This window comes from Capra hircus, chromosome 12 (genome assembly GCF_001704415.2).
Source record: "Capra hircus breed San Clemente chromosome 12, ASM170441v1, whole genome shotgun sequence".
NCBI classification, from domain to species: domain Eukaryota; kingdom Metazoa; phylum Chordata; class Mammalia; order Artiodactyla; family Bovidae; genus Capra; species Capra hircus.
In genome coordinates, this window is record NC_030819.1 from 35699267 (window position 1) to 35725720 (window position 26454).

At 42.5% G+C, this 26454-nt stretch overlaps 1 protein-coding gene across 6 annotated transcripts in view; it reads right to left on the reverse strand.

The window, feature by feature from the left end:
- The window catches only part of LMO7 (LIM domain 7), a 221579-nt gene extending 205206 nt beyond the window's left edge, over nt 1-16373 (reverse strand). For 2 of the 6 annotated variants that reach the window (XM_005687667.3, XM_005687666.3), the window contains exon 1: nt 16054-16208. In XM_005687667.3, the coding sequence (XP_005687724.2) occupies nt 16054-16113 (60 nt within the window). In that variant the 5' untranslated portion in view covers nt 16114-16208. Of the gene's footprint in view, nt 1-16053 lie in introns of all 6 variants that reach the window. The other 4 variants (XM_013968307.2, XM_013968308.2, XM_005687664.3 and 1 more) reach the window with 4 other exon arrangements.

Here is a 26454-nt window from a genome sequence, read left to right on the forward strand (position 1 = left end):
TCCAGGCAAGAATACTGGAGGAAGTAGCCATTCCCTTCTCCAGGGGATCTTCCCAACCCAAGGATCAAACCTGTGTCTCCTGCATCTCCTGCATTGGCAGGCAGATTCGTTACCATTGTTTCAGAAAAATAAGAACAAGGACACTTATTATCTGTTGAGTACCTACATATCTTTGTTTCCTTTTTTTTCTAAATCTTACGCCACCTTGCAATCCTCATTTTATAGTAGTGAGAACTTAGCCCTAGGGATGCTACGCATCCTGTCCATGGTCACACATTTTATCTGGACCTGCCACATACGAGGTATGCCTGGACAGTATTATCCCACACTCTGCCCCTCTCCTCACTACAGCACACTGAACGCAACAAAGGAACAAATCCAACATGCCACAAACGTACACCTTCATGGCAACAATGTGCCTCTCCAAAAGCTTAAAGAAGCTTTATTTTTTTTACTACCATCTGTTTCTGATTAATATCACTTCTTAGAGTCACTAAATCAAAACTATTAAGATATATTTATTCTAAATACTATAAACAAAGTATCTTCACCAAATTAATATCAGCTCAAAACCTCAGGGAGAAGAGAGATACTTTCCCTGTTTAGGAAAGAGGAAATAAACTCAGAAGAAGATTAAAACGGCTTCCAGATGATCTCCAGCACATCAAGGGCACAGACTTCTAAAAGACAGCTGTGTACTTCAACTTTGGTACTTTATGGGGAGACCAGGATGATGCCTTCAGACCTGCTGTCCTAGAGTGTACTCCCTTAAGTGTGAACGGTTTGTACCTCTGGTATACTTAAGCTGGGGGTAGGGAACAATTTTGTTAACACGAATGAAGAGAATATAGATTTCCTGGATAGCTCTTCCTACCTCTGCTTCCAGGCATGCCTGCCCCCATACCAAGACTTTCCAGAAAGATTTCCTGAAGCTTCATTTGGCTCCCACACTAACACGCCGAAGCTCTATTTTCAACAAGTGAGAGATTTCTCTTGCCAAATTCAACGGCCTTGTTCCATTTTCTTTTCCCTTGATCACTTCTTTTAGTCCTGAACCCTGTTGCTAATTCTCTTCTATCTTTCACGGAACCAACACTTCCCTTAGGATGCCAAACACACCTCTGGTTTTCTGCCCAGCATTTTGACCACAACCTCTCTCCTCTTCCTTTCCTCTGAGCAGAAGACATTTACTGTCAGGATACACACCTTGATCTTCTAGGTGATATGGTCATTCCCTCTTCTGGTCCCATTGTGTCCCCTGGGTTCCAACATCATTTGGAACCCAAGGGACAGAATTTATATTAAATTCTGTGGCATTTATATTACAAAATGTTAATCCTTTATCCTCAGCTTGGGCTTGACATTCTCACTACCTTCAAATAAGCACCTTCCACGCTAAGCAGACTACAAGCTTCACTGTCCTGCCAACAGAACAATCCAAGGGGGCCTTGCCCATGCCAGAGCCACTGCTGCTGCTAAGTCGTTTCAGTCGTGTCCAGCTCTGTGCGACCCCATGGACTGCAGCCCACCAGGCTCCTCCATCCATGGGATCCTCCAGGCAAGAGTACTGGAGTGGGGTGCCACTGCCTTCTCCAGAGCCACTGCAACCCAACCTAACTCCCCTGTACACCATGTTCCTCCCATCATCTCTCTGGCCCAACTCAAGGACCTTCTCTAAGAGCTTCCAAATTGTTCTCCCATCTCCCCAGAGATTCGCTATGCAACACGCAGGCATTTATCCCCATGCTGCCCTGGAACTGTCTCTTACCAGCCAGGATGAGCTCCAAGAAGTACCACTAAAGTCAGTGCCCCGTACCCCACTTCCTCTAGGCACACAGGCGCATGCACACATACTGTCTCTAAGCCCGTCTCATCTCAACACAGGAAGTTACTCAACAGTACATATTCACATCTTAGTGTTAATTCACACTACATTTATATTAAGTCTGAGCACTTTCTTATGCTTTTTAATTGTGAAATAAGAAAAACACGAGACAGAGGCAGACATACAGAGCAGTGCGACAGCATGTACATGCCATAACATTAGGTCCAACTACAAAAGGGGGAGAGAAACAGAGGAAGATGAATGAAACAGTTAGGTTTTTCTGTTAGAAAAATCTAACTTCAAACACTGGTTCTATCAGTCCCAGACATGCTGGGAAAGACACTTAACTTCTTTGAGCCACTCTTTTCTCATCTGAAAAAAAAATATATATTTAACAGCTGGTCACTAGACTTGTGGTGGTGAGCACGTCGTAGTGTATACAAAGGTCAAATTATTATGCTGTCCACTTGAAACAATTATCAAAATCATATTTATAAAATAAAGCACTATCATTGAATTCACATGACATCTAGGAGGAATAATTTTTTTTTAAGTACATTAAGAGAAAGTCAGTTTGCATCCAACAGACAGAAAGTTTCAGCTTCCCTTTTGCCCTCAATGTCTGAATGCAGTTCTTTGGAAGCCTGCACTCCTCAGCTTTATGCGCCATTACAGAGTGATTCCTAAAAACTTGGTATTAAGCGCAGCGCTTGGGAAGTATGAAGTAGATTGACGTTTGAAACTGGGCCGAAAGGAGAAGTGTTCTCATTCTCAAATTTGTAATTACTTTCTCTTGTTTCCAAACAAGGTAAAGCTATTTTCAGCCTGTCTCCAGTTCGTTTCTGCAGACAGTCCATGCCCAGGCAAGAGGACACCAGTCACGGAGTTGTAAGACTTTTTCATGACCAATACCTGCAAGTTTCATGATGATGCATTGTCCCCAGGGCAGGATATTCAGCTGAGGAGGCTCACCTGACAATTTTCTAGGATGTTTATTACCTTATGATACTTGCTTACCTTTGGGCATCTTTACAATTGGTTGAGCAAACTCAATTTCTCGTGGTTGAAACTTGCATTTTAAAAACATGCTTTGAACTTGCTCAATCCAGAACTGAACTTAAAAAAGAAAAACAAAACCAAAAAAACCTTACTATAAAATCAACCTGTCTTATTGAGTGAAGAACTGCCAGAAAGCCAGTTATATCAGAGTTAGGAAATATCATACATAAAGAATTAAGACACTTGTTCATTCATCCATTTATTTTTCCATTTATTGACTGCCTACTAAATAAAATAGTCATATTCTTATAGGAGTAACAGTCAAGTCAAAATATATATCATGTAACAGCAAGTGATGACAAGTGCTATGAAGTACAGGAGTATGGAGTCACAAGTGTGATTACTGTACAGAGAGGGAGACGAGGAGGAGGCGGTGTCATTTAAACTGAGATTTGGGTGAGGGAAATATACTCATGCAGAAGGAACAGCAGTGCAAATGTCCTATAATAAAAAACCTCTGCACATTTGAGGAACAGCAGGAAAGCCAGGATGACTGGAGCACGGCAAGCAAGATGGAGAGTGAGAGCAGAGATGAGACAGGCACAAAGGGAATACGTCTTGTGGGGCCCCGGAGAACACAGGTTAAAAATTCAGATTTTGTTCTCAACATAATATTCACTGTGGAGGGCAGAGAGGGAAGAGCTGAATAAAAAAGAAATCTCTGGTTCACATTTTTCAGGAGGAACCTGGCTGTTACTTTGGAAAAAAGCAGGCAATGATGGATACAGTAATAGGTGGGCAGATTCTGGTGTATTTGAGGATATGAGCCACTTGGATTTCTTGTCAGCCTGGATGTGGGGTATGATCAAAATGAGCATCAACAATGACTCTGAAGTTGGGAACCTAGCAAGCAGGTGACCAGTGGTGTCGTTTACTAAAATGGGAAACACTGGGGGGATGAGAAGGCAGTGGTTGGGAGGGAGAGAAATTGAGACTTTTGTTTTGAATCAAGCGTGATGTGCCTATTTGACCTACAACTGGAAATCTTGAGTGTGTGTGAGACTGTGGGTGTGTATATGTACACTTACATGTATGAGGTGGGTGTTAGAGACAATGTCAGGGTCATGAATATATATGTGGAGGCTATCAGCACACAGAGGGTGTACAAAGCTATGGATCCGATAATACCCGCAAAGGAGAGGTTGCAGACAAAGAAGGGATGACACGAAAAGATGAATGAACCCCAGGATAGTCTAATATTTACTCGACGAATTAGGAGTCTACAAAGGAAAACCAGAAATATCAAGTAAAATGGGAGAAAAACCCAGAGGGCAATTGCAGAAAATGTTGCAAGAAGCAAGGTGTGGTCAACTATGTCTGATGCTCCTGATAGATGGATGATATTTTTACAGGCAACAGGGTAAAATTCCAAGTTGATCAAAAAACAGCGCTCAAGAAATAAAGGCAAAAATGCTTATTTTCTCCTTCCTCAGGGAGAATGAGAGACTTTAAAACAAAGAAGAATTCCAGAATCAAACTTTGTTACAAGGTTGGTAACAACTGCCCTTCCTTTCAATATTATGAAATGGTGTTATAATGAAATAAATCAGGTATTCCCTTCCCAGCTCAGACACCTGAGTCAAATTTAAATCTAGTCAAAAATGTGGAATCTTTTATCATGATCTGTGCTTCAGTCCTTACAAGGCTAAAACATTAACTAGAAAGTGCCCTTATCAAAGGGCTTCCCAGGTAGCTCAGTGGGTCAAGAATCTGCCTGCAATGAAGCAGACACAGGTTTGATCCCTGGGTCAGAAAGAGCCCCTGGAGGAGGGCACGGCAACCCACTCAGTATTCTTGCCTGAAAAATCCCATGAACAGAGGAGCCTGGTGGGCTACTGTCCCTGGAAGCGCAGAGAGTCAGACAGAACTGAAGCAATTGAGCACACACACATGCTCATCAAAAACCATGACATATATCTCAAAGCACTATATAGTAACAGTCTGAACAACTGTTGCTATACCATGGGCTACTTAAAATCAGGTGTCAGAAAAAATTGAGACTTTTGTAAATTGTTTAGAGAAGAAACTAGTTAGATATCATTTATCTCCTCCTCTAATTGAAAGTATAACTTCATGTCATGACATAAAAATCTTTCCCTTTTTAACACTTTAAAGGGCTTATGAAGCATCTATATACACCAGAGGGCTTCCCTGGTGGCTCAGGTGTAAAGAATCTGCCTGCCAGCACAAGAGACACAGGTTCAATCCCTAGTCCAGGAAGATCCCCTGGAGAAGGAAATGGCAACCCACTCCAGTGTTCTTGTCTGGAAATCCCATGGACAGAGAAGCCTGGTGGGCTATAGTTCATGGGACTGCGAGAGCTGGACACTACTGAACAACAAATAACATATGCTAGAACATACAAATCTAAAGTCTGCAATTACTCAATCAGCAATGCTGTGGCTTAAAGCAATGTGTCTATCAGCAATGCTGTGGCTTAAATAATATTTGACCATGAGTTTCCCAGGCACTGACATCACAAGACAGAACCTGTTGCATGTGCAGGACTTGTCAGAAACAGAAAGCAGCTAATCTCACAGCTTTAGGTGGAATGAAGACCGACAGCCCATTCCCTTCCTGATTCTAAATCCTTCACCACGATTTACTGACCGGTGGCCTTGTGAACAATACAGTATACTGATTAAGAGTCAGACTGCATGGTTTCAAATCCCCAATCACCATTTACTAATTCTAGTGTTTCACTGAGCAAATTATTTTACCTTTCATCCTTCTTTCTCCTCATCTGCAAACACACACACACCTTTGGGAAATAACAGTCCTTCATTATAAGACCATGTAAGTATAATGCTCTAGCCACATGTCTTTCACATGATTAAAAAAAAAAAAATAGTGGTTGCTTCAATGGTCAGTTACTCACCTACTCTTGTAAAACCTTCACTAGGAGGCAACCCACCATTCAATTCAGTCCATTCTGGTGTAGGACTGCTCTTTATTTATAGAAGGTCTTCAAAACACTTGCACTGAAAGTCTCACTGTGCCCAATTAGTTATTACCAGTTCTGCCCTCTGTGTGCATGCTCAGTCACATCTGACTCTTTGCGACCCCATGGACTGTAGCCCACCAGGCTCCTCCATCCAGTGGATTTTCTGGGCAAAAATACTGGAGTGGGTTGCCATTTCCTACTCCAAACGATCTTCCCAATCCAGGGATTGAACTCACGTCTCTTGTGTCTCTTTCAGTGGCAGGCGGATTCTTTACCATTGCACCACCTGGCCCTCTGAGCCCAGAGAAAACTTTCCTAATCTCTCGCCTTAAGATAATCCTCCATGTACTTAGAGACAGATGTGATGTCTATGGCTGTGCACCACCATCTAAATGCACGTAAGCATCAAGTTGATCATCCCATACTCAGGAATTGCTTCCCTGGTAGCTCAGACGGTAAAGCATCTGCCTACAACGCAGGAGACCTGGGTTCGATCCCTGGGTTGGGAAGATTCCCTGGTGAAGGAATTAGAACCAGGTTTTGAGAAGCCAACTGGGGAGGATTTTACACTTCCTGAAAAAGCTGTTAATGGGGCCGTGTGGCAATTCATCTGTAAGTGGCAGAGTGAGTGTGCTCAACCTCTGTTTCAAAGCTGTGCAGAGATGACAGCTATTATCCTTAGAGCTTTGGGTACATCGAGAGTGTTTTTAAAGAAACATACCCAACAATTACCTTCAGCAAGAGTAAACACAGATACACATAATTTATCATTTTCTTCAGCTCAAATACATTACTGACAATTGACAGGTTTAAGGAGATCTCCAGACATCAATTAAATCAGTCAGCCCTTTGATTGGATGCAAAATTTCATTTGTTCAACAAGCACTTGAGAGCTTTCTGTCCGGGAGTGGAGGCAATGGGAACAATACAGGAAATTCAGTCTGCAGACAGCAACAGATGAAATAGTTAACCTACACTCTATTTTCTCTGAACTAAAACAGTCTAACTAAAAGGTAATTGTGTTGATGTTGCTTAGTTTTTCTTAACTAACATTTTCAAAAACAGTGCTTTTCTAAAAGACACATGCTGTTGAAAAGTGATTTTTTTTAACTTTTTATTTTGTATTGGAGTATAGCCAATTAACAATGTTGTGACAGTTTCAAGTGGACACCAAAGGGACTCAGCCATACATATACATGTATCCTTATGTATCCTTTCTCCCCTCCCATTCAGGCTGCCACAGGAGGAGAGATTTTACAAGGAAGGAGGCAGTAAAAGGAATCGATTAGTCTCAAGAGAAACCCTTGACCACCCGAAGCACCCTTGGCATCCAGAGAGCAAGCGGGCGAGTGCTGCCCCAGTGGGTTGAATGAAGCGCATACTCCCTGCCACACACTCCAGACATTCTCCTCTCTCATCCTCAGAGAAGCTTTAAGATTTTCTGTGCTTTGCAAATGGCTGAAGCAACATCAAGGTGCCCTGCTTCCTCACAATGACAAACTGTTCCAATTTTCATCTCATAACTGGAGATGAGATGGAGAACTCGAAAGGTCTCTCCAAACAACCAAAAGCAAAGTGAGACCATCAGGAGATACTTCCCTGATGGCCCTACCATGCCCATGACCCTAGAGACTCACCTCAGGAGGCCAGGGGCCCTATGAGCCTCTTGTGACCTCCTTTAGAGAAGACAGAACCCTCCTTGCTTCAGCTTCACCTTTCCTCACTGGAAGAAACCCAGTGAGTTATCTGTTAGATGGGGCTTCCCTAGCAGCTCAGGTGGTAAAAAAATCTGTATGCAATGCAGGAGACCAGGGTTCAATCCCTGGGTCAGGAAGCTTCCCTAGAGAAGGGAATGGCAACCCACTCCAGTACTCTTGCCTGGAGAATTCCATGGACAGAGGAGCCTGGTGGGCTACAGTCCATAGCGTCACAAAGAGTCGGACACGACTGAGTGACTAACGCCTTCAGTTTTTCATTACTGGTTAGATAAATATCATTAGCGATCTGAGAAAAAGCAGAACATACATCCTTCATCTATTTAGACAGAAAACGCAAATGACAACTTCAATTCTGGTCAGAATAAAGAGAGTTTGGGGCCTCCTACCCCTGCTCATGGCTGCAAATTAGCACAAAGCTTTCAGAGGGTCGTGTCTGTCTCTGCGACCCTGTGGACTATAGGCCACCAGGCTCCTCTAACCATGGAATTTTCCAGGCAAGAATACTGGAGTGGACTGCCATTCCCTTCTCCAAGGGATCTTCCTGACCCAGGGGTTAAACCCAGGGCTCCCACATTATCAACAATCAAAAAACCATTCATTGCCTTTGGCCCAACGAGTTCATTTCTCTAGCTGGCTCAAGAGCACTCTTTTTATGAAAGGTGCAAGTTCCTGGTATTTTCCCCACTTTAAGAGGTCCATTTCTAGTTTTCAGTATACCGGTACCTTGAAAGGAATCAGGATGACTGACATTGCTAGAATCCTCCCAGTTCCTCAGGAAATATCTTGTTGTATGTGTTTACACTTTCCGGAATCAAGCGATTCTAACAGCATCTCTACCCTGGTTCCTATTTGTGTGAATCAGTTCCTTCCCAAGAGAATTTTGTGAACGCCCTCATCTCTCCACCCCTCCTGCCCTAAGACTCCTCATTTGCTAAATAAAGGTGTGTGTAAGAAACAGTAAAATGCTGCGTAAAGAATAAAAAACAAATTGACATCAAGACACCTCTTGGCTGCTTACAACTGCCCTGAGAAATCTTTGATGTTAGAAATCAGAAGAGTGGAATGATAAAGCCCTTCTGCAAGGAAACCTTCCTGAGCTATAAAAATACTTGATAACATCATTAGGTTGCTGGGCATGGACCTATACGTTTGACCAAAGGTAGAGTCTGCAACTCTGGGCTTCCCAGGTGGTACTGGTGGTAAAGAGACTGCCAGCGAACGCAGAAGACTTTGGAGGAGGGCACGGCCACCCACTCCAGTGTTCTTGCCTGGAGAATTCCATGGACAGGGGAGCCTGGTGGGCTACATTCACAGGGCTGAAAAGAGTCAGACACGACTGAGTGACTAGCACACACATACACAGCCCAGCAAATACCTGGTACAAAGTAGGCACATCAAGGGCATTTTTGGATAACAAAATGACTTAATGTAAGTCCCCATGAGGGAAACCATTAACTAGAAGGCAGGAGTAGAGTGACCTCACTCAGGAACAGGGCTGGGGCAGAAAAGGAAATAGTGAGGAAAGAGGCAAGCACACACTGGCACCCAGAGGAAGGCACATCGTGTAACTGCTCCCAACCTCCTGCCAAAGCGAAGAGCTCAGCTTCAGACACTGGGAGAAGAAAGAATCCCGGTCCTTCGGTTCAGCTCAGCCCAGTTGCTCAGTCGTGTCCGACTCTTTGCGACTGCATGGACTGCAGCACACCAGGCTTCCCTGTCCATCACCAACTCCCGGAGCTTGCTCAAACTCATGTCCATTGAATTAGCGATGCCATCCAACTATCTCATCCTCTGTCATCCTCCTCTCCTCCTGCCTTCCATATTTCTCAGCATCAGGGTCTTTTCCAATGAGTCAGTTCTTTGCATCAAGTGGCCAAAGTATTGCAGCTTCAGCATCAGTTCTTCCAATGAATATTCAGGGTTGATTCCCTTTAGGATTGACTGGTTTGATCTCCTTGAAGTCCAAGGGACTCTCAAAAGTGTTCTCCAACACTACGGTTAAAAAGCATCAATTCTTTAGCGCTCAGATTTCTTTATGGTCCAACTCTCATATCCATACTTGGGTAATGGAAAAACCATAGCTTTGACTAAATGGACCTTTGTTGGCAAAGTAATATACTGTCTAGGTTAGTCATAGCTTTTCTTCCAAGGAGCAAGCATCTTTTAATTTCATGACTGCAATCATCATCTGCAGTGATTTTGGAGCCCAAGAAAACAAAATCTGTCAGTTTCCATTGTTTCCCCATCTATTTGCCATGAAGTGATGGGACTGGATGCATGATCTTAGTTTCCTGCATGTTGAGTTTTAAGCCAGCCTTTTCACTCTCCTCTTTCACTTTCATCAAGAGGCTCTTTAGTTCCTCTTCACTTTCTGCCATAAGGGTGGTGTCATCTGTTTATCTGAGGTTATTGATATTTCTCCCGGCAATCTTGATTTCAGCTTGTGCTTCATCCAGTCCGGCATTTCACATGATATACTCTGCACAGAAGCTAAATAAGCAGGGTGACAATATACAGCCTTGATGTACTCCTTTCCCAATTTGGAACCAATGTGTTGTTCCATGTCCAGTTCTAACTGTTGCTTCCTGACCTGCATACAGGTTTCTCAAGAGGGAGGTCAGGTGGTCTGGTATTCCCATCTCTTTCAGAATTTTCCACAGTTTATTGTGATCCACACAGTCAAAGGCTTTGGCATAGTCAATAAAGTCTGGTCCATAGGTTTTATTAAAGCCACAGCCTTGGGAATTCCCTGGCAGTCCAGTGGTTAAGATTCTGCACTTCCAAGGCAGGTTCAATCCCTAGTCAGGGAACTAAGATCCCACATCCCTTGCAAAGTGGCAAAAAAAAAAAAAAAAAAAATTTAAAGCCACACCCGTAAGACTGTACTTTCACTCAACAAACATTTATGCAGCACTGAATCAAATTTTCAAGATAAAATGTTGTTCCCGCCTTCAGTTAACACATAGTCTAACATGGAAAAATGGATGTAATTATACCACAGAGTACAGAAAGAGATATCTACATAATAGAGACGAGGAAGAACGGAGTGGGATGGAGGCTTGGTAGCCCAGAAAAGGTCTCACACAAAGGTCAAGCATAGACCCCAAGTGTGGGAGATTAAAGAGGTGTACTGAGTATTCCAATCACAACAGTCTGAAGGTGAGAAAACAGCACCCTGAGCAAGGGGAAACACAAGCAAGGATTAGGAAACACTTTTAATAGGCTTCCCTATTGGCTCAGATGGTAAAGAATCTGCCTACAATGCAGGAAGGAGACCCAGGTTCGATCCCTAGGCCAGTAAAATCCCCTGGAGAAGGGAATGGCTACGCACTTCAGTATTCTTGCATGGAATATCCCACGGAGAGAGGAGCCTGGGGACTATGGTCCATTGGGGTCACAAAGAGTCAGACATGACTGAACAACTAACACACAACTTCTATACAGTCAGCACCTCATTCCGCTGGCCTAATCACCACTGGAGGCTCAAAGAAAACCGAGGCCTACAGGATTTGAGAAGCTGAGCCACGATTTAAAGATTTCATTTCAAAATGGTGCTTTTTTTCTCTTTTTTCAATTGAGATTTAATTGACATACAGCTTTGTATAGGTGAAAGGTGGATCCCCGAACAATTTGACATATATTGTGAGATGAATACCACCGTAAGCTTAGTCAACATCCATCTCTTCAAATAGTTACAGAAAAGCTTTTCCTTGTGATAAAAACATTAAGATTTACTCTCTTAGCAACTTTCAAATATGCTATACAGCAATGTTAATTATAGTTATCCTGAATTGGATGAAAGCGGTCAAAAGTTACAAACTTCTAGTTGAAAGGTAAATAAGTTCTGGGGATAAATGTATAAATCTGTGCTCTTAATCTCTATGCTATCTGGCAGTTATGTAAATAGTAACGTACAAAATGAGCAAAAACAAAGACATAAAGCCACAGACCAGACTGTAAAGGGCTGTGGAAGCTACATTTCACAGCTTAATGTATATGCGGACTTTAAAATCTTTTCATGCCTCCTCAGAAAAGAAAAATCAAAATCAAGTTATGTTCTGAAAAACTAATTCCAGTTTCAACAGCTACAATAAGAACTGCTTTCTAACATTTAAAATTTTAAACAAATTTTTATCATCAGAGTCTTCTCAAGTTTAATATCTGTCCATTGAAACCGTATATTATTACCAGAAATGCCTCTATGAATTCAGCTAAGATTTTCAAATGCATGTTTACATCACATTACATCCATCTGAAAAACAACAGTACAAATCATGAGAACCTTTGTTTTGTCTACACAACACTACTATGCACCGAGGACTCAAGTGCACTCAGCAAATCCTTTCACACCAGACCACAGATGGGAAACCACCAATAGAAGGGAAACAGATTACAGAGAAAAAGAGGGAAATCACTTAGGTGAATTATGTAACTATCAGTGGGAGACCCACAGAGCGCCATTCTTTAAAAATTTAGCACTAAATGCAAACAAAAGTGATGACTAGCACACGATCCCTAAAGGACAGAAATGAACAGGTGGAGAAACAGACCAGCTGGAAGTAACTGGGGAAGGATTCATATTCTGGTGCCAGGCGTGACAATGAGCTCAATTGGCATCTCTTTGGTCCTTCTACAGGGTGACAGTGATACTGAAAATATCAAACCCAGAGATAACAGGACTGGCAGGGGAGCGGGAAGGTGTGGAATTAAACTAGCCTGTTCTGCTCCAGTCATAAAAATTACTACTGTGTTTAAACCTCAACCTAGACAGGAACATGAAAGTCACATACTGGAAATGGGTAACCAACCAATGCAGTGAGCAATAATGTTCAGTTTTCAATCTCATTGGTATTTTGTCTGTTTATTACAGGGTTTTTAATGCTCCCCCCCACCACCACCAAACAAAAAGACAGAGGCAACTATTTGGTACAGAAAATTAAAAGGTGCTGCAGAAAAGGACTAAAATTAGAGGGTCTGGGGTGCATTTTCTGCCACTTCCTCTCCCACTCCATGACCGTTCTAGAATCAAGCTTCCCCTTTGCCATCACCTCCAAACCATTACATTATTTGGCTTTCAATGACTGTTTAATCATAAACTAGCTCGCTACATTATTAATATTCCAAATTGCATTTTCAACCAGATAATAATCCAATACCATGATGCTGAATTATCTTAGAAGGTTATGTTCCTACATTTGTTTTTATTTCAAATATGAAACTAAACAGAAGTATATATATACTTTTAAATAGCAAAGAAAAATTTGAAATAAAGAGTCATAAAATGACAATAACTGGCAGAATAAGAAGCACTAGTCCTCACCTTACCCTTTCTCCTCTTCCTCCCAAAACAAACAAACAAAAAAAATTTTAATTTTGGTTGCGGGAGTAATACATTAGTTATTTAAAATTGCTGATGGAGCACGGAAATGGCAAGGACATACCGGCATGGACTCTGGTTATCTTTCAAAGATTTACAAGGTTATTGGAGTCTTTTGACCTTGGGCTAGTCAAAGCTGCAGCTGAAAATAAAGGTAGCTGATTAGGTCATATTACGTACAATACATATAATATGTATATTATAGTATTGTTGTTGCTGTTTAGTTGCTATGTCATGTCTGACTCTTCTGCTTCTACTCTGCTTCTGACTCTTCTTCTGTCTACTTCCCATGGACTGCAGTCCGCCAGGCTCCTCTGTCCATGGGATTTCCCAGGCAAGAACACTGGAGTGGGTTGCCATTTCCTTCTCCAGAGGATCGAACCCGTGTCTCCTGCACCAGCAGCAGATTCTTCACCACTGAGCCACCAGGGAAGCCCAATATATGACAGCATATATCAAAGATATATTTATTTGTGTTTTATATGTACATACCCCACTCCAGTACTCTTGCCTGGAAAATCCCATGGATGGAGGAGCCTGGTAGGCTGCAGTCCATGGGGTCGCTAAGAGTCCAATACAACTGAGCGACTTCACTTCACTATACATAAATGCATATATATGACACGATTTATATAATAATACATATGTTCCTATATGTGCATTATGAATATATACATGTGTGTGTGAAGTTGCTCAGTCATGTCCTACTCTTTGCGACCCCATGGACTGTAGCCTACCAGGCTCCTCCCTCCATGGGATTCTCCAGGCAAGAGTACTGGAATGGGTTGCCATTTCCTTCTCCAGGGGATCTTCCCGACCCAGGGATCGAACCCGCGTCTCCCGCATTCCAGGCAGATGCTTTTTACCTCTGAGCCACCAGGGAAGCATGCATATATATGAATGAAACATTTATGCTTCAGTGTATGTAAAGTACAATATAAATGGGAAAACGGAGCAAGAATATTAGTCAGCAGGAGAAAGATTTACACTATAATAGTCCACGCTTTCCAAAATACTTTATATACTTTGCAATCAATATTTTATTTTCAAGTTAGCAGTTCTCAGAGTTAAGATGTTATGGCAATGAGACAGTCATTCATCCTGCTTCTTTTGGCAAGAGCAATATTTTAAAATATGTAACCTGGTTGTAATGACAAAGCTAAGAGGAGGGATACATTCGGACACTAACTGAAGAAATAACATAAACCTAGCAGTGAACACTAAGCTGTCACTTCAATGTCCCAAGTATACCAAAAGTATAGGTGAATATGTAAATTATTCACATATCTTCAGAGAATGTATTGTACTGCCTTGCTTCCTGGGGCCCTAGAAAAAGAAATCAATTTTAATTTCATAAGAGTTAACCATATTCAAAGTATAAGGCAAAGCCTTTAGAAACATTCAGTTTTCTGTTAAGGAGGAAGAAAACACTTTACCAAGTTACCAAATCATTGCTGACAAACACTTTGGGGGGAGTGGGACGGGGGTTGGGGAGATGAGCACATTCACCATGTACATGAGATACCTTCTATCACAACACATCACCCCAAAGTTTATTACAAATTTCTCACAGAAATCTTATCCAATTACAAGCAAGTTATCACCAAAACAGGAATGCTGGGATCTCGAAATCTTTATACTAAAAAAGGAAAGGATGTGAAGTCATCAATAATCACACTTAAGCAAACACTGAACTTGCAGGTGCAACCTCCACACTGGAGCCCTGTCTGGCCAAAAATGTATCCCATATTTCCTCCCTTCTCCCTCTCTACATGCCTAACACTCAAACACAGAAGGGCAAGTTTAACTTCTAAAATTATGCAGTACACATACTGCTAATGGAAAACTACCTTTGAAAGGCTTGACTTGTCAAGGTTTATGAATGGGGGAAGTTATTTCTCTTAACTACATTGCTGGAATTTTTCCACTCTCATTTCAATTCAAAATACAGTGTTTATTCTTCTACCAACCTCCCCATGCCCTCGCCTCACACCTTTAGGTCACCTTCAAACCAGCTCAAAGTTTCAGTACAAAATGATGGCAAAGCTAATTTCTTAGACGTCCTCCACCGACTGGCTAGGTGGTAGTGAGACATTCACTTTCCTTTAGTGTGAAAACCATAGCATTTAAAGCTTATTCTTTTTTTTTTCCCACATACACTTAATTCTTTAAGAAGAACTAAATTAAGGTACTGTTTGCTTTGGGATTCTTGAATATGCTGTCTTTCCCATGGAAAAATCTTTAATCCTAATTTGAATATTTAAATACGTTGAATAGCTCAGCACCTGGGTTCAATAACCCCTAAATAACTGCCAAGCTGGTGAAGACAACACTTCTCTAAAAAGCAGTGGTTCCTGATTCACATCTGCTCGGAAAACTTCTTCAGCATCATTATAAAAGTCATCTTTGACATCCAAAAAATAGCGGCTAGAAGTCCTAGTGTTAACTTTTCAGACAGAAGTAACCCTAAGGCGCTGATCCTGGATATTCCAGGAGACCGTCTCCTTTTAAAGGCAAAAACTGGAGTGGAAGATCTCCTTGAGGCATAGCTGGGTAAATAACCACCCTTGAGTGAGTGATTTCAGGAGATCTTAGTCTTATCAATGCCGACTTAGGAAAGCCTACGCGCCTTAAGTTACACAACCTGGGCCCCGGAAGCTACCTCGGAGAAAGCATCGCTCCAGGGGCGCCACAGGTGTCTTACGGTCCTCCATCCGCCCTCCCATCCGACACACAATACTGCCCAAGCTGGTGTATTTCAGGCGGTTCCATTTCTAGCCACCGCCAGAAAAAGGCACCCGAAGACCCTGAGCCTTCTCCGCCCTGCAGAGACATCCCCGGCGTCCTGGCGCGGACGCGGAATGGTCCGCAGGGATGCGCGGTCCCAAAACCCCGCGGGGCCCTGGCAGAGGCGCTCCGGGGAAACTCAGGGAAACGGTTGCGGGGAGGGCAGCCCTAAGCTTCGCTGGACGTTAAATGATGAGACACGGAACTCGGAAAGTCCTCCGAACTACGGCGCGAACCAGCCTGACGCGACGCGCTGCGCCCGCGAAGGTCTGGGGAGACGGCTGAAAGTTCAGTGGCAAGAGCGGCCAACTCTTGCGGAAAGGAGAGGAGAAAAGGCACTCACCTCCACCCATCGCTGGGCCTCGGCGAACGCCAGGGCGCAATCGGCCTCCGCCTCCTCCATCCCTTCCAGAATTAGGGGGAGAGAGAGGTGGTGGGTGCGCAGACAGGCGGCAGTGCCGCGCACGACGGGCCAGATGCCCCGGCCTCTCTCCGGCTGCAAGACGCCGGGGCACGCTGTCTCTCCCTTTGTTGCGAAGTTGTTGAAACTTCGGCAAAGTTTCGAACCACAAGAACTTGAAGACGTGGCTTTCTCCAAACTTCCGAAAACGCCGCGGGGACCGGACAGAGCGCGGGAGGCGGGGAGGGCGACCGGAGGAGGCGGGCGGCACCAGACCCGAGGGCTGTTTCGACTTCAAAAGTCGCAGCGCGGCCACCGCCCTCCCGGAATGCCCCGCCCCGGCCCACCCCGCGGCCGCCCAGTCGCCGCTTCCGTACCCCCTCCGCTCCCCCACCCCCACGGCGCCCCGGGGCTCCCGGCCGCAGCCGCCTTTGTGGTCGGACAGTCTGGGCTAGGGGATGCCACCGTCCTCCCAGAGGCCGTGGCCCGGGCCACGCTCCCGCTCCCGCGCCGCCCGCCGGACCGCGGGCCCCCATCCTCTCCCCGGAGGGGAGGCGCCCCCGCGCCCGCATCCTGTCCGCATCCTTCTCGCCTCCGTCCGCCTGGCCGCCTTCCCTCTCCCGGGGACCCGGGAAGCGGCGCCCCCACCGCTCGCGGCCGCCCGGCCCGCCTGACATACCAGGAATAGCTGCACACAATTGCACCTTTCCCGGCCAAGAACGTCCCCCGCGATGGAGCTCGGCCGGGCCAGCCGCCCTCACCTGCTCCCGCTCCGGCCGAGCCCGCCGGGCGCCCGCCCCGCCGCCAAGTGCGGACAGCCCCTCCCCCAGGTCTCCGCCCCCTTCCGTGGCCCCGGCCCTCCTGGCGGCAGGTGAGGGTACTGGCCCTAGGCACGTGCGGCCCATTGCCCCCAGCCTGGGCCCGCCCCGCCCCGCCCCGCTCGGCGTCCAGGTGGGCAAGGAGGAAGGTACCTGCCATTCCAGTCCCGGCCCTCCGATAAGGGTCCGAAGAGAAAGAAAGTCAGCCCCCACCCTGAGGTCAAACCCGCCATCCTGCGTGGTTTGGGAACACGCCCGGAGCAGTAAGGTGATGCGTCATTCACCATCCGCAGGGGCCCTGGGTAGGTGCGTAGGTCTGGAGGTAGGAGGCTCAAAGGCTGGCGTGTGTGGATTCTTTTCATACTCAAATCAGATCTCCGGAAAGGAACTTGCTTATCTGTCTAGGCTCCCTGGAACCTCGCTTCAAGCTCTTGCCCTGTCCCGGCCACACACTGATGGTGTCACGGTTGGAAGGTGATCGACTTCTTATTCCAGCAGAGGAAGCAATCCTTTTATTTTTCTTCCTGAGGGATCGTTTACTCTATATGATGAAAAATGACGTCAAAGAGCAAAGAGACTAGCTTAATGAATAACTAGGATCTATTTTTGCCTTATTTACCTTTTCTACCTTATTCACCTTTTCTACTGAAGATATATTTCCTACTTAAAGAGAGAATTATATTTCACCCATAGATAGCATAATAGACAACTCGTACTTTAAAGAACACTTTTCTGCATATTATCATTTTCACACTTAAATAAAGCTAACCATAATCACTTAGTATTAATCTACACCCAGTCCAGACTCAAATTCCTCCAATGCATTCCAAAATGTCTTTTTACCGCTGACTTAGACCAGAACCCAAACAATAACCACATATTGCCTTTGGTTACCTCTTTATTTTTTTTTTTTAGCCTAAAATAGCTTTCTACTTCTCTCCGACTCCACCATCTACCCCGTTTTAGAAGGACATTGCCTTAAGGAAACCAGTCAGCCTTCTAGTTTTGTCTGATAGCTCTTTTTCGGGTGCCTTCACAATATTTCTCTTCCCTCAGTATTTCCTGTTACCTAGACATTAGACCTAAAGCTGGGATTAAACTCGTTTACTCCTCTGAATAAAGATTTCACCAGCATCCTTCCAGATTTAGGTGACTTCTAGAGGATGGGGTTTGTTTTTTATGTTTATTTTCATCCAACCTTTTTTTCACTGGCATTGTCTGTAATCACTGTGTCTGTTTAGAAGATCTCACCAGTTGTTTCTGCAAAAGTGAAAAACTATTGGCTGGATCATCCCCTTGCCTCCTGAGGGCACCATGATCAGAACAAACCCAATGAGGATGAAAGGATTAAAGAAACTAGGAAGAAATGTCTTTCTGGCTACTTAAGACCTTAACCAAAAATTTCATTTGGGCTTTTCATAATATCGTATGGGAAAACCCAAATGAACCTTTTAGCCAACCCAATATTAAATATTTAGCAAGCACCTTATATATGCAATGTGCTGTTTATCATAAGTGATACAAAAATTTTAGACAGTGAATGCTATGGATTTCCAAACCAATAGAAAGACAGACATTCTGCAAGCTTCATGAGAATTACTATTACTACAGTTATTACACATATATATGTATATAAATATATGTGTGTGTGTATATATATATATCGGAGAAGGCGATGGCACCCTACTCCAGTACTCTTGCCTGGAAAATTCCATGGACGGAGGAGCCTGGTAGGCTGCAGTCCATGGGGTCGCGAAGAGTCAAACACGACTGAGCGACTTCACTTTCCCTTTTCACTTTCATGCATTGGAGAAGGAAATGGCAACCCACTCCAGTGTTCTTGCCTGGCGAATCCCAGCGACGGCAGAGCCTGGTGGGCTGCTGTCTATGGGGTCGCACAGAGTCGGACACGACTGAAGCGACTTAGCAGCAGTAGCAGCATATATATATATATATATATAATACCATATTTATATATATATAATATATTTTTTAAATATATATATAATATATATTATATAATATATATATTATATATAATATATATTTAAAATATATATATATAATATATACCATATTTATATATATATAAAATACCATTTAAAGCTACTGCTATGTCAGTTGACATTCAGCGATGGGGGAAGTAGCCCAGAATGGCAAGAAGTGCAGAGGCTTGGGAATCTGGATGACTAAGGTTACCAAGTTACCAAATTCTCTGAGCTTCAATTTGCTCACCTGAAAAATGTGATGAGAATAACTACTTCAAATGTTTCTTGTGAGAATTAAAATTATGATGTTATATGTAAAAGCCCAGGGCATTGCTTGGCATCAAGCAGGCACTTAGTAAATGATGATTATTTCCCATTCATCTCTATCAGTAGTGTGTCAAATATGAATTTTTCCTAATAAGTGGGAATTTAATTTGTTTGCTCAAATACACACATGGAAAGAGCTATAGGGTATTGCAAATTCTGTTTCAAGTCAGCTCAGGCACCAGCCATTTCTGTCTCTTTAGTGTTGCAAATTTGCAACTCAGAAGACCCAAATCCAACTCTTTGCCGTCTATGGGGTCGCACAGAGTCGGACACGACTAAAGCGACTTAGCAGCAGCAGAGAGAAAGGACTTAAAATTCATAATGACAAAACATCATAAATATTATTTATTTTCCAAAAGAATTTGAAGTACCTTTCAATATTTAAAACGTGAAACAATACAGTTGTCAAGTTCTTATACATCAGTGGTGAAATGAACTGTTGATAGGAGAAAGTGACCATCTTTTTGGAAAGTAATTTGGCAATAAATATTAAAATTTTTTAAATGCCCTTGCTCTACTGCAGCAATTCTACGTCTGAGAATTTATACTAAGGATATGGGTGAAGATATATGCATAAAAGGAGCATCCTCAGGGGACACATAGAGGCGCTAGCCAAATCTCCCTCTAGAAGTCCTCCTCGGCTGCAGAGTGCAGCCTCACCTGAGGCCATGCCCAGTGAAAGTGGCCCCAGGACTTGAAGTTATAAAAAGTCCGGTCATTTCCACCCAATTCGGGGCAACTCTGATGGGCCCTTTCAATATAAGTGAGGTCTGTTGAGGCTGTCAGCCTGTGTCAGAGTTCAGCTTCTCCCTCACCCATTCCTGTTCCTTCCCTCTTCACTTCCCTGGCGTCAGTCCCTGATAACTATCTTATGCTTCAAATGGCATTTCTGTCCGTCTCTGGAGGACTCAACCTGTGATGGCATTATGCATGATTTGTTAGAAATGAGATCCTCAAAGCAATCTAAACAATAGGGATGGTGGAATAAATTACGGTTTTTCCATAGAATGAGACATTGTGCAATCAGTGAAAATGTAAAAGGATAGTCCATGACACAGAGAGATGTTTAAAAATATATTACAAAGATACATGTATATGTATGACTGGGTCACTTTGCTGTACATCTGGAACTATCACAATATTGTTAATTGGCTATACTCCAGCATAAAATAAATAATAAAAAAGAAATACATGCTTATGAAATATATATATATATTACAAAGTGGGGGGAAAGTCATCTATAAAGTAGTCAAATCTGTGATTGTATTTTTCTTTTTTCTCTTTTATGTTTTAAATTATAAAAATATGATAACACATTTATAGGAGACTTAGGAAATACAGAAGAAAATTACATATAGTTCCACTATAAATTTCAATATTTTAAGTAGAGAAATTAAAAATTTTAGTTGGAGTTTCATTATCAAACTCTCAAAACTTATTAGAATGAATACACAGAAAAGTAGAAGGATATAGCAGACCTGAAAAGCATTATGAACCAATTCAATATAATTAAAAGAATCTGCCTGCAATGCAAGAGACCCGGGTTCGATCCCTGAGTTGGGAAGATCCCCAGCAGAAGGAAATGGCAACCCACTCCAGTATTCTCACCTGAAGAATTCCATGGACAGAGGAGCCTGGTGAGCTACAATCCACAGGGTCGCAAAGAGTTGGATACAACTAAATGACTAACACACAAGATTAATAAAATTTACACAGAACAGTAGGGTACAAATTCTATTCAAGCTCCCATACACTGTAAACTAGTAGACAACGGAACATATCCAGGGATTAAGACCAGGTGCAAAAATTTCATGGTCTAAAGGCAGTGAAATCATACCTTTAGATGACTCACATAAGAGTCTGTTTTCTTATGTGATTGCATTTTCTTTTGTGATTTTCTGTTTTCTTATGTGATTGCATTCTGTGTACAATTTTTCTACACAGAACAATTTGGAAGAAACCTCACCCCCCAAAAAATAGGAGTTTCCTGATGGCCTACTGGTTAGGATTGCCAGCTTTCAGTGATGTGACCCAGGTTCAATCCTTGGTCAGTGAACTGAAATCCAGCAAGCCACTCCAGTATCCTTGCCTGGAGAATCCCATGGATGGAAGAGCCTGGTGGGCTACAGTCCATGGGGTCGCAAAGAGTCGGACACAACTGAGCGAGCTCATTTCACTTCACTTCACTTCATGTATGTTGTTGCTCACTCAATCGGTCATATCCGACTCTTTGTGACTCCATGGAGTGCAGTACACCAGGCATCCGTGTCCTTAACCAGCTCCTGAAGCTTGCTCAAACTCATGTCCATTGCGTCGGTGATGCCATCCAACCGTCTTATACTCTGTTGTCCCCTTCTCCTCCTGCCTTCATCAGGGTCTTTCCTAATGAATTGACTCTTCACATCCAAAGTATTGGAGCTTCAGCTTCAGCATTAGTCCTTCCAATGAATATTCAGGACTGATTTCCTTCAGGATGGACTGGTTTGATCTCCTTGCAGTCCAAGGAACTCTCAAGAGCCTTCTCCAATACCACAGTTCAAAAGCATCAATTCTTCAGCGGCAGAGACATGTAAACTACTTTTATAAATGAAAACATTTGTCTGACACAAAGATTTTCCAAAATTGATTTTCTGTCTCATCCCACAGGCTTCCCCTTGCTTTCCCTGACTTGTAAATGGTACCACACCTGAAATCTGGAGGTCATGCTGGACTTCCTCACCTCTCACCTCCATGTCTGCCCCATCCCCATTCCTGTCCTTGCTGTCTCCTCAATGTCACTCCATTTGGCCCCTCTTCCCCATTCTCATTTCTACTTTAGTTCATTAGCTCTCAGCTAGCTTTCAGGAAATGTATGACCTTTCTAAAATTCAATCTTATCATGCCACCCAATTAACTCCTCCTTCTGGGACTCCCAGTTGCCAGCTTAGGGGCCATCTTGATGGTTGCCATCATGTCGACATCATTCAGGACTTGCTACTGCCCTCTTTTCTAACCATGTGTCCTGACCTATGTTTTTCTCTTTGTGAGAAATGTGCCTTTCTCCCTTCCTTTTCTTGCCTTTCTCCTACATATTCTTCCAGGCTCAATTCAGACCTCTTCCTTCTGAGAACCCTTCCAAAAATCCTTGTAGATCATCCTGGGCTACATTAGGTACGTCTTCTTTATGTCCTCATAGCCCCTTCAGTCACAAGGTTGAACAGTAACTCTGTGTTATGAAAAAGGGAGGAGCAGGAGAGCACTGGGCTGAACAATGCCTGGGGCAAAGATTGTAAGAATGAAGGGACTCTGTGGCTGGAAATTCTTGCAAGAAGAGACAGGTACAGTGGAAACTCTTCTAACAAAATAACTGAGCTTTGTATTCCAGCTGAGTATGTTTCATAAAAATGTCACATGTTTTCCTCATAGAACCATGAGTAACTTTGGAGTGCCTGACGCTGCCTGACATGTATCTGGTTTTCAACAATTGTTTATTGACTGGTGTGTGTTTTGGAGGGGGGTGTATAAAAGATATAACTCTTAATGCACAGAAGTAATCAAACATTAATAGGAGCAGAGTAGAAAATACCAATGATTACTAAAGCTTATCTAAGTTTTTTTTTCAGTAGGATTTCTCAACAAGTGTACTACTGAGAATCTGGGCTGGATAATCCTTTGTCATAAGGGACTGTCTTGTGTATGATAGTATATTAGCAGCATACCTGGCCTCCACCCACTAGGTGCTAGTAGTGCCTCTGTAGATGTGACCATCAAAAACATCTCCAGACATTGTCAAATGTCTCCTGGGGAGAAACCAACACCAGCTGAGAACCACAGCTCCTCAGGGAGAGACTGACTTTGTCAGTTAATGCTTTGGTTCAGTAGATGGGTAACTCAGATCCAAGTGTTTTGAAGCAAGTGGGTGGGGTAGAGTAGAGAGGATTTAGATGAACTGGAGAAAAGGGAGTTACTCTGTCCTGTGGAAGAAAAAGAGGCAGGGGAGCACTTGGCTGAACAATGCCTGGGGCAAAGATCATAAAAATGAAGGGACATTGTGGCTGGAAATTATTGCAAGAAGAGACAGGTACAGTGAAAACACTTATAAAATAACTGAGCTTTGTATCCTGGTTGGATAAGGTTCATAAAGATGTCAGCCCTTACAGGTTCTGATAGCCAACATCCAAATTGCAAGTATATTTCTCATGCTTATAAAACACTTTTACTAACAGGAAGAATCAGTCCTGGAAGGTAGATTTTAAAACATATTAAGTATGATGAAATCTTCTCTGTTTGCAGATGATACGTCCTTACATAGAGACGATTCTAAAAAATCCACTAAAAAGCTTCAGTTCAGTTCAGTCGCGCAGTCGTGTCCGACTCTTTGCGACCCCATGAATCACAGCACGCCAGGCCTAATAAAATTATTCAGTAAAGCTGGATACAAAATCAACATATAAAAATCATTTGCATTTCTATACACTAACCACAAACTATCTGAAAAAGAAAGAAAACAATCCTATTTATAAAACAATAACATACTTAGATTTAGCCAAGGAGGTAAAATATCTCTGAACTGAAATTTACAAGAGACTGATGAAAGAAATTAGAGAAGACACAAATTCTAAATGAAAAGATATCCAATGATCATGGATTGAAGTGACAGTCTCTCAGTCATGTCCGACTCTTTGCAACCCCATGGACTATGCAGTCCATGGAATTCTCTAGGCCAGAATATTGGAGTGGATAGCCTTTCCATGGATTAAAGAATTAATATTGTTAAATGTTAATATTACTCAAAGTGACCTATATAGATTCAGTGCAATCCCTATTAAAATCCCAATGGCATTTTCTACAGCAATAGAAAAAACAATCCTAAAATTTGTACAGAACCACAAAAGATCCTTCATAGTCAAAGCAGTCTCAAGAAAGAAGAGCAAAGCTGATGTATCACACTTCCTGATTTCAAATTTTATTTCAAAGCTATAGTCATTAAAATAGAATGATACTAGCATAGAAACAGACACATAGGTCAATGGAAGAGAATCAATAGCCCTGAAATAAACTCACAAATATATAGTCAAGTAATATTTGACAAGGGAGCCAAGAATACTCATTGGGAAGGTAGACTCACTTCAATAAATTGTGTCAGAAAAACTAGATATTCACATGTTAAATAATGATATTGGACCCCTATTCTATACTATTAACAAAAATTAACAGGAAATAAATGAATTTTAATACCAGAAGCCATTAAAATATCTAGAAGAATAAATAGAGAGAAAGCTGCCTGACATTGGTCTTGGCAATGATTTTTGGATGACACCAGAAGTACAGGCAACAAAAGCGAAAATAAGCAAGTGGGACTACATCAAACTAAAAAGCTTCTGCACAGCAAAGGAAACCATCAGCAAAATTAAAAGTTAAGCTACAGAATAGGGAGAATAGTGACAAACCATCTATTTGATAAGGGGTTACTATCCAAAATATATAAGGAATTCATACAGCACACACACCAAAATCTGATTTAAAGAAAAAACAGTTTTCTGAAGAAGACAAATGGCCAACAGACACACAAAAAGATACTCATAATCACTAACCTTCAGGAAATGCATATCAAAATCACAGTGACATTACACCTGTTAAAATGGCCATTATCAAAAAGATGAGACAAGTGTTGGCAAGAATGTGGGGAAAGGGAACCCTGTACAATGTTGGCGGGAATGTAAATTGATACAGCTACATGTGGGAAATAGTATGGTGGTTCCTCAAAAAATTCAAAACAGAACTACCATACAGTCCAGTAATTCCACTTCTGAATGTGTATTTTCAGGAAATGAAATCATTCTCTTGAAGAGTAACTCTGTGTTCCTGGCAGCATCATTCACAATAGCCAAGACATGGAAACAACTGAAGTGTCTATTGGCAGTTAACTGGGTGAAGAAAAAATATACATATAATCTTAAAAAGCCAAACTCATAGAAATAGAGACTAGAAGGGTGACTGTCAGGCCAGAGGCTGATGGAAATGGACAGATATTGGTCAAAGGATAAAGACTTCCAGATTTAAGATGAATGAGTTCTGGGGATTTGATGTACAGCATGGGGCTTCCCTGGTGGTTCAGACAGTAAAGAATCTGCCTATAATGCAAGAGACCTAGATTCGATCCCTGGGTCGGGAAGATCCCCTGGAGAAGGAAATGGCTACCCACTCCAGCATTCTTGCCTGGAGAATTCCCTAGACAGAGGAGTCAGGTGGGCTACAACCCATGGGGTTGCAAAAAGTTGGACATGACTGAGCAACTAACATTTTCACATGGTGACTATAGTTAGCAATATTATATGCTTGAAAGTTACGGATATAAATTAAGTGTTGTAACCACAAAAAAGGAAGAAATGGTAATTACATAAAGTGATGGAAGTGTTAACTAACCTTATGGTGGTAATCATTTCGTCATTACATGTGTATCATATTATGTTGTACACCTTAAGCTTACACAATGTTATATGTCAATTATATCTCATTAAGTTCATGTAAAGAGAAAAAATATACATATATAATGATAAAGTATCCCATCTTTACCTATAAAAATACCTCCTTCAGTGTCAGTAATTAAAGGATTACAGATGTCAGTACTTCCATAATAGTATTCAGAAAGGTAGATTTCATTCTATATTTGGAAATGGGAGCCAGTGAGAAAAAAGTAGACACGGTGCTACAGACAACGTTTAAGAAATGAAGGTAAGAGGGAGGAATGTAGATGTGCAGGCAGCAGAAAGGGAAAAAACCCTAGGCGAATCTCATATCACGCCTCCAAAAGGCAGACGAACGTTGAGGAAGGCTTCAGTACGGTTTTTATTTTAATTGGAGTGTAATTGCTTTACAATGCTGTGTTAGTTTCTACTATAGAACAAAGTGAATCAGCTCTATGTAAATAAATATATATCTCCTCCCTCTTAAGTCTCCCCCACCCCTCCATCCTACCCCTGTAGGTCATCAAGGTGACTGAGCTGGACCCTCGTCACATAAGATGTTGATGATGATGAGTCTTCTGCCCAGTAGATGAAGGCAGGGGTCCTAAACATGTCTTTTGAATCTGCTAGATGAGATGGACAGACCAGAGAGAAGCCCTTGGTACTTATTGACTTTCCCCTGTGTGCACAGACAGCTCTTTAGGAGACCAGCAGAGATGGTAGCTTTCAAAACATGGGGCCAACCCCATAATTTGAAGAGTAGCT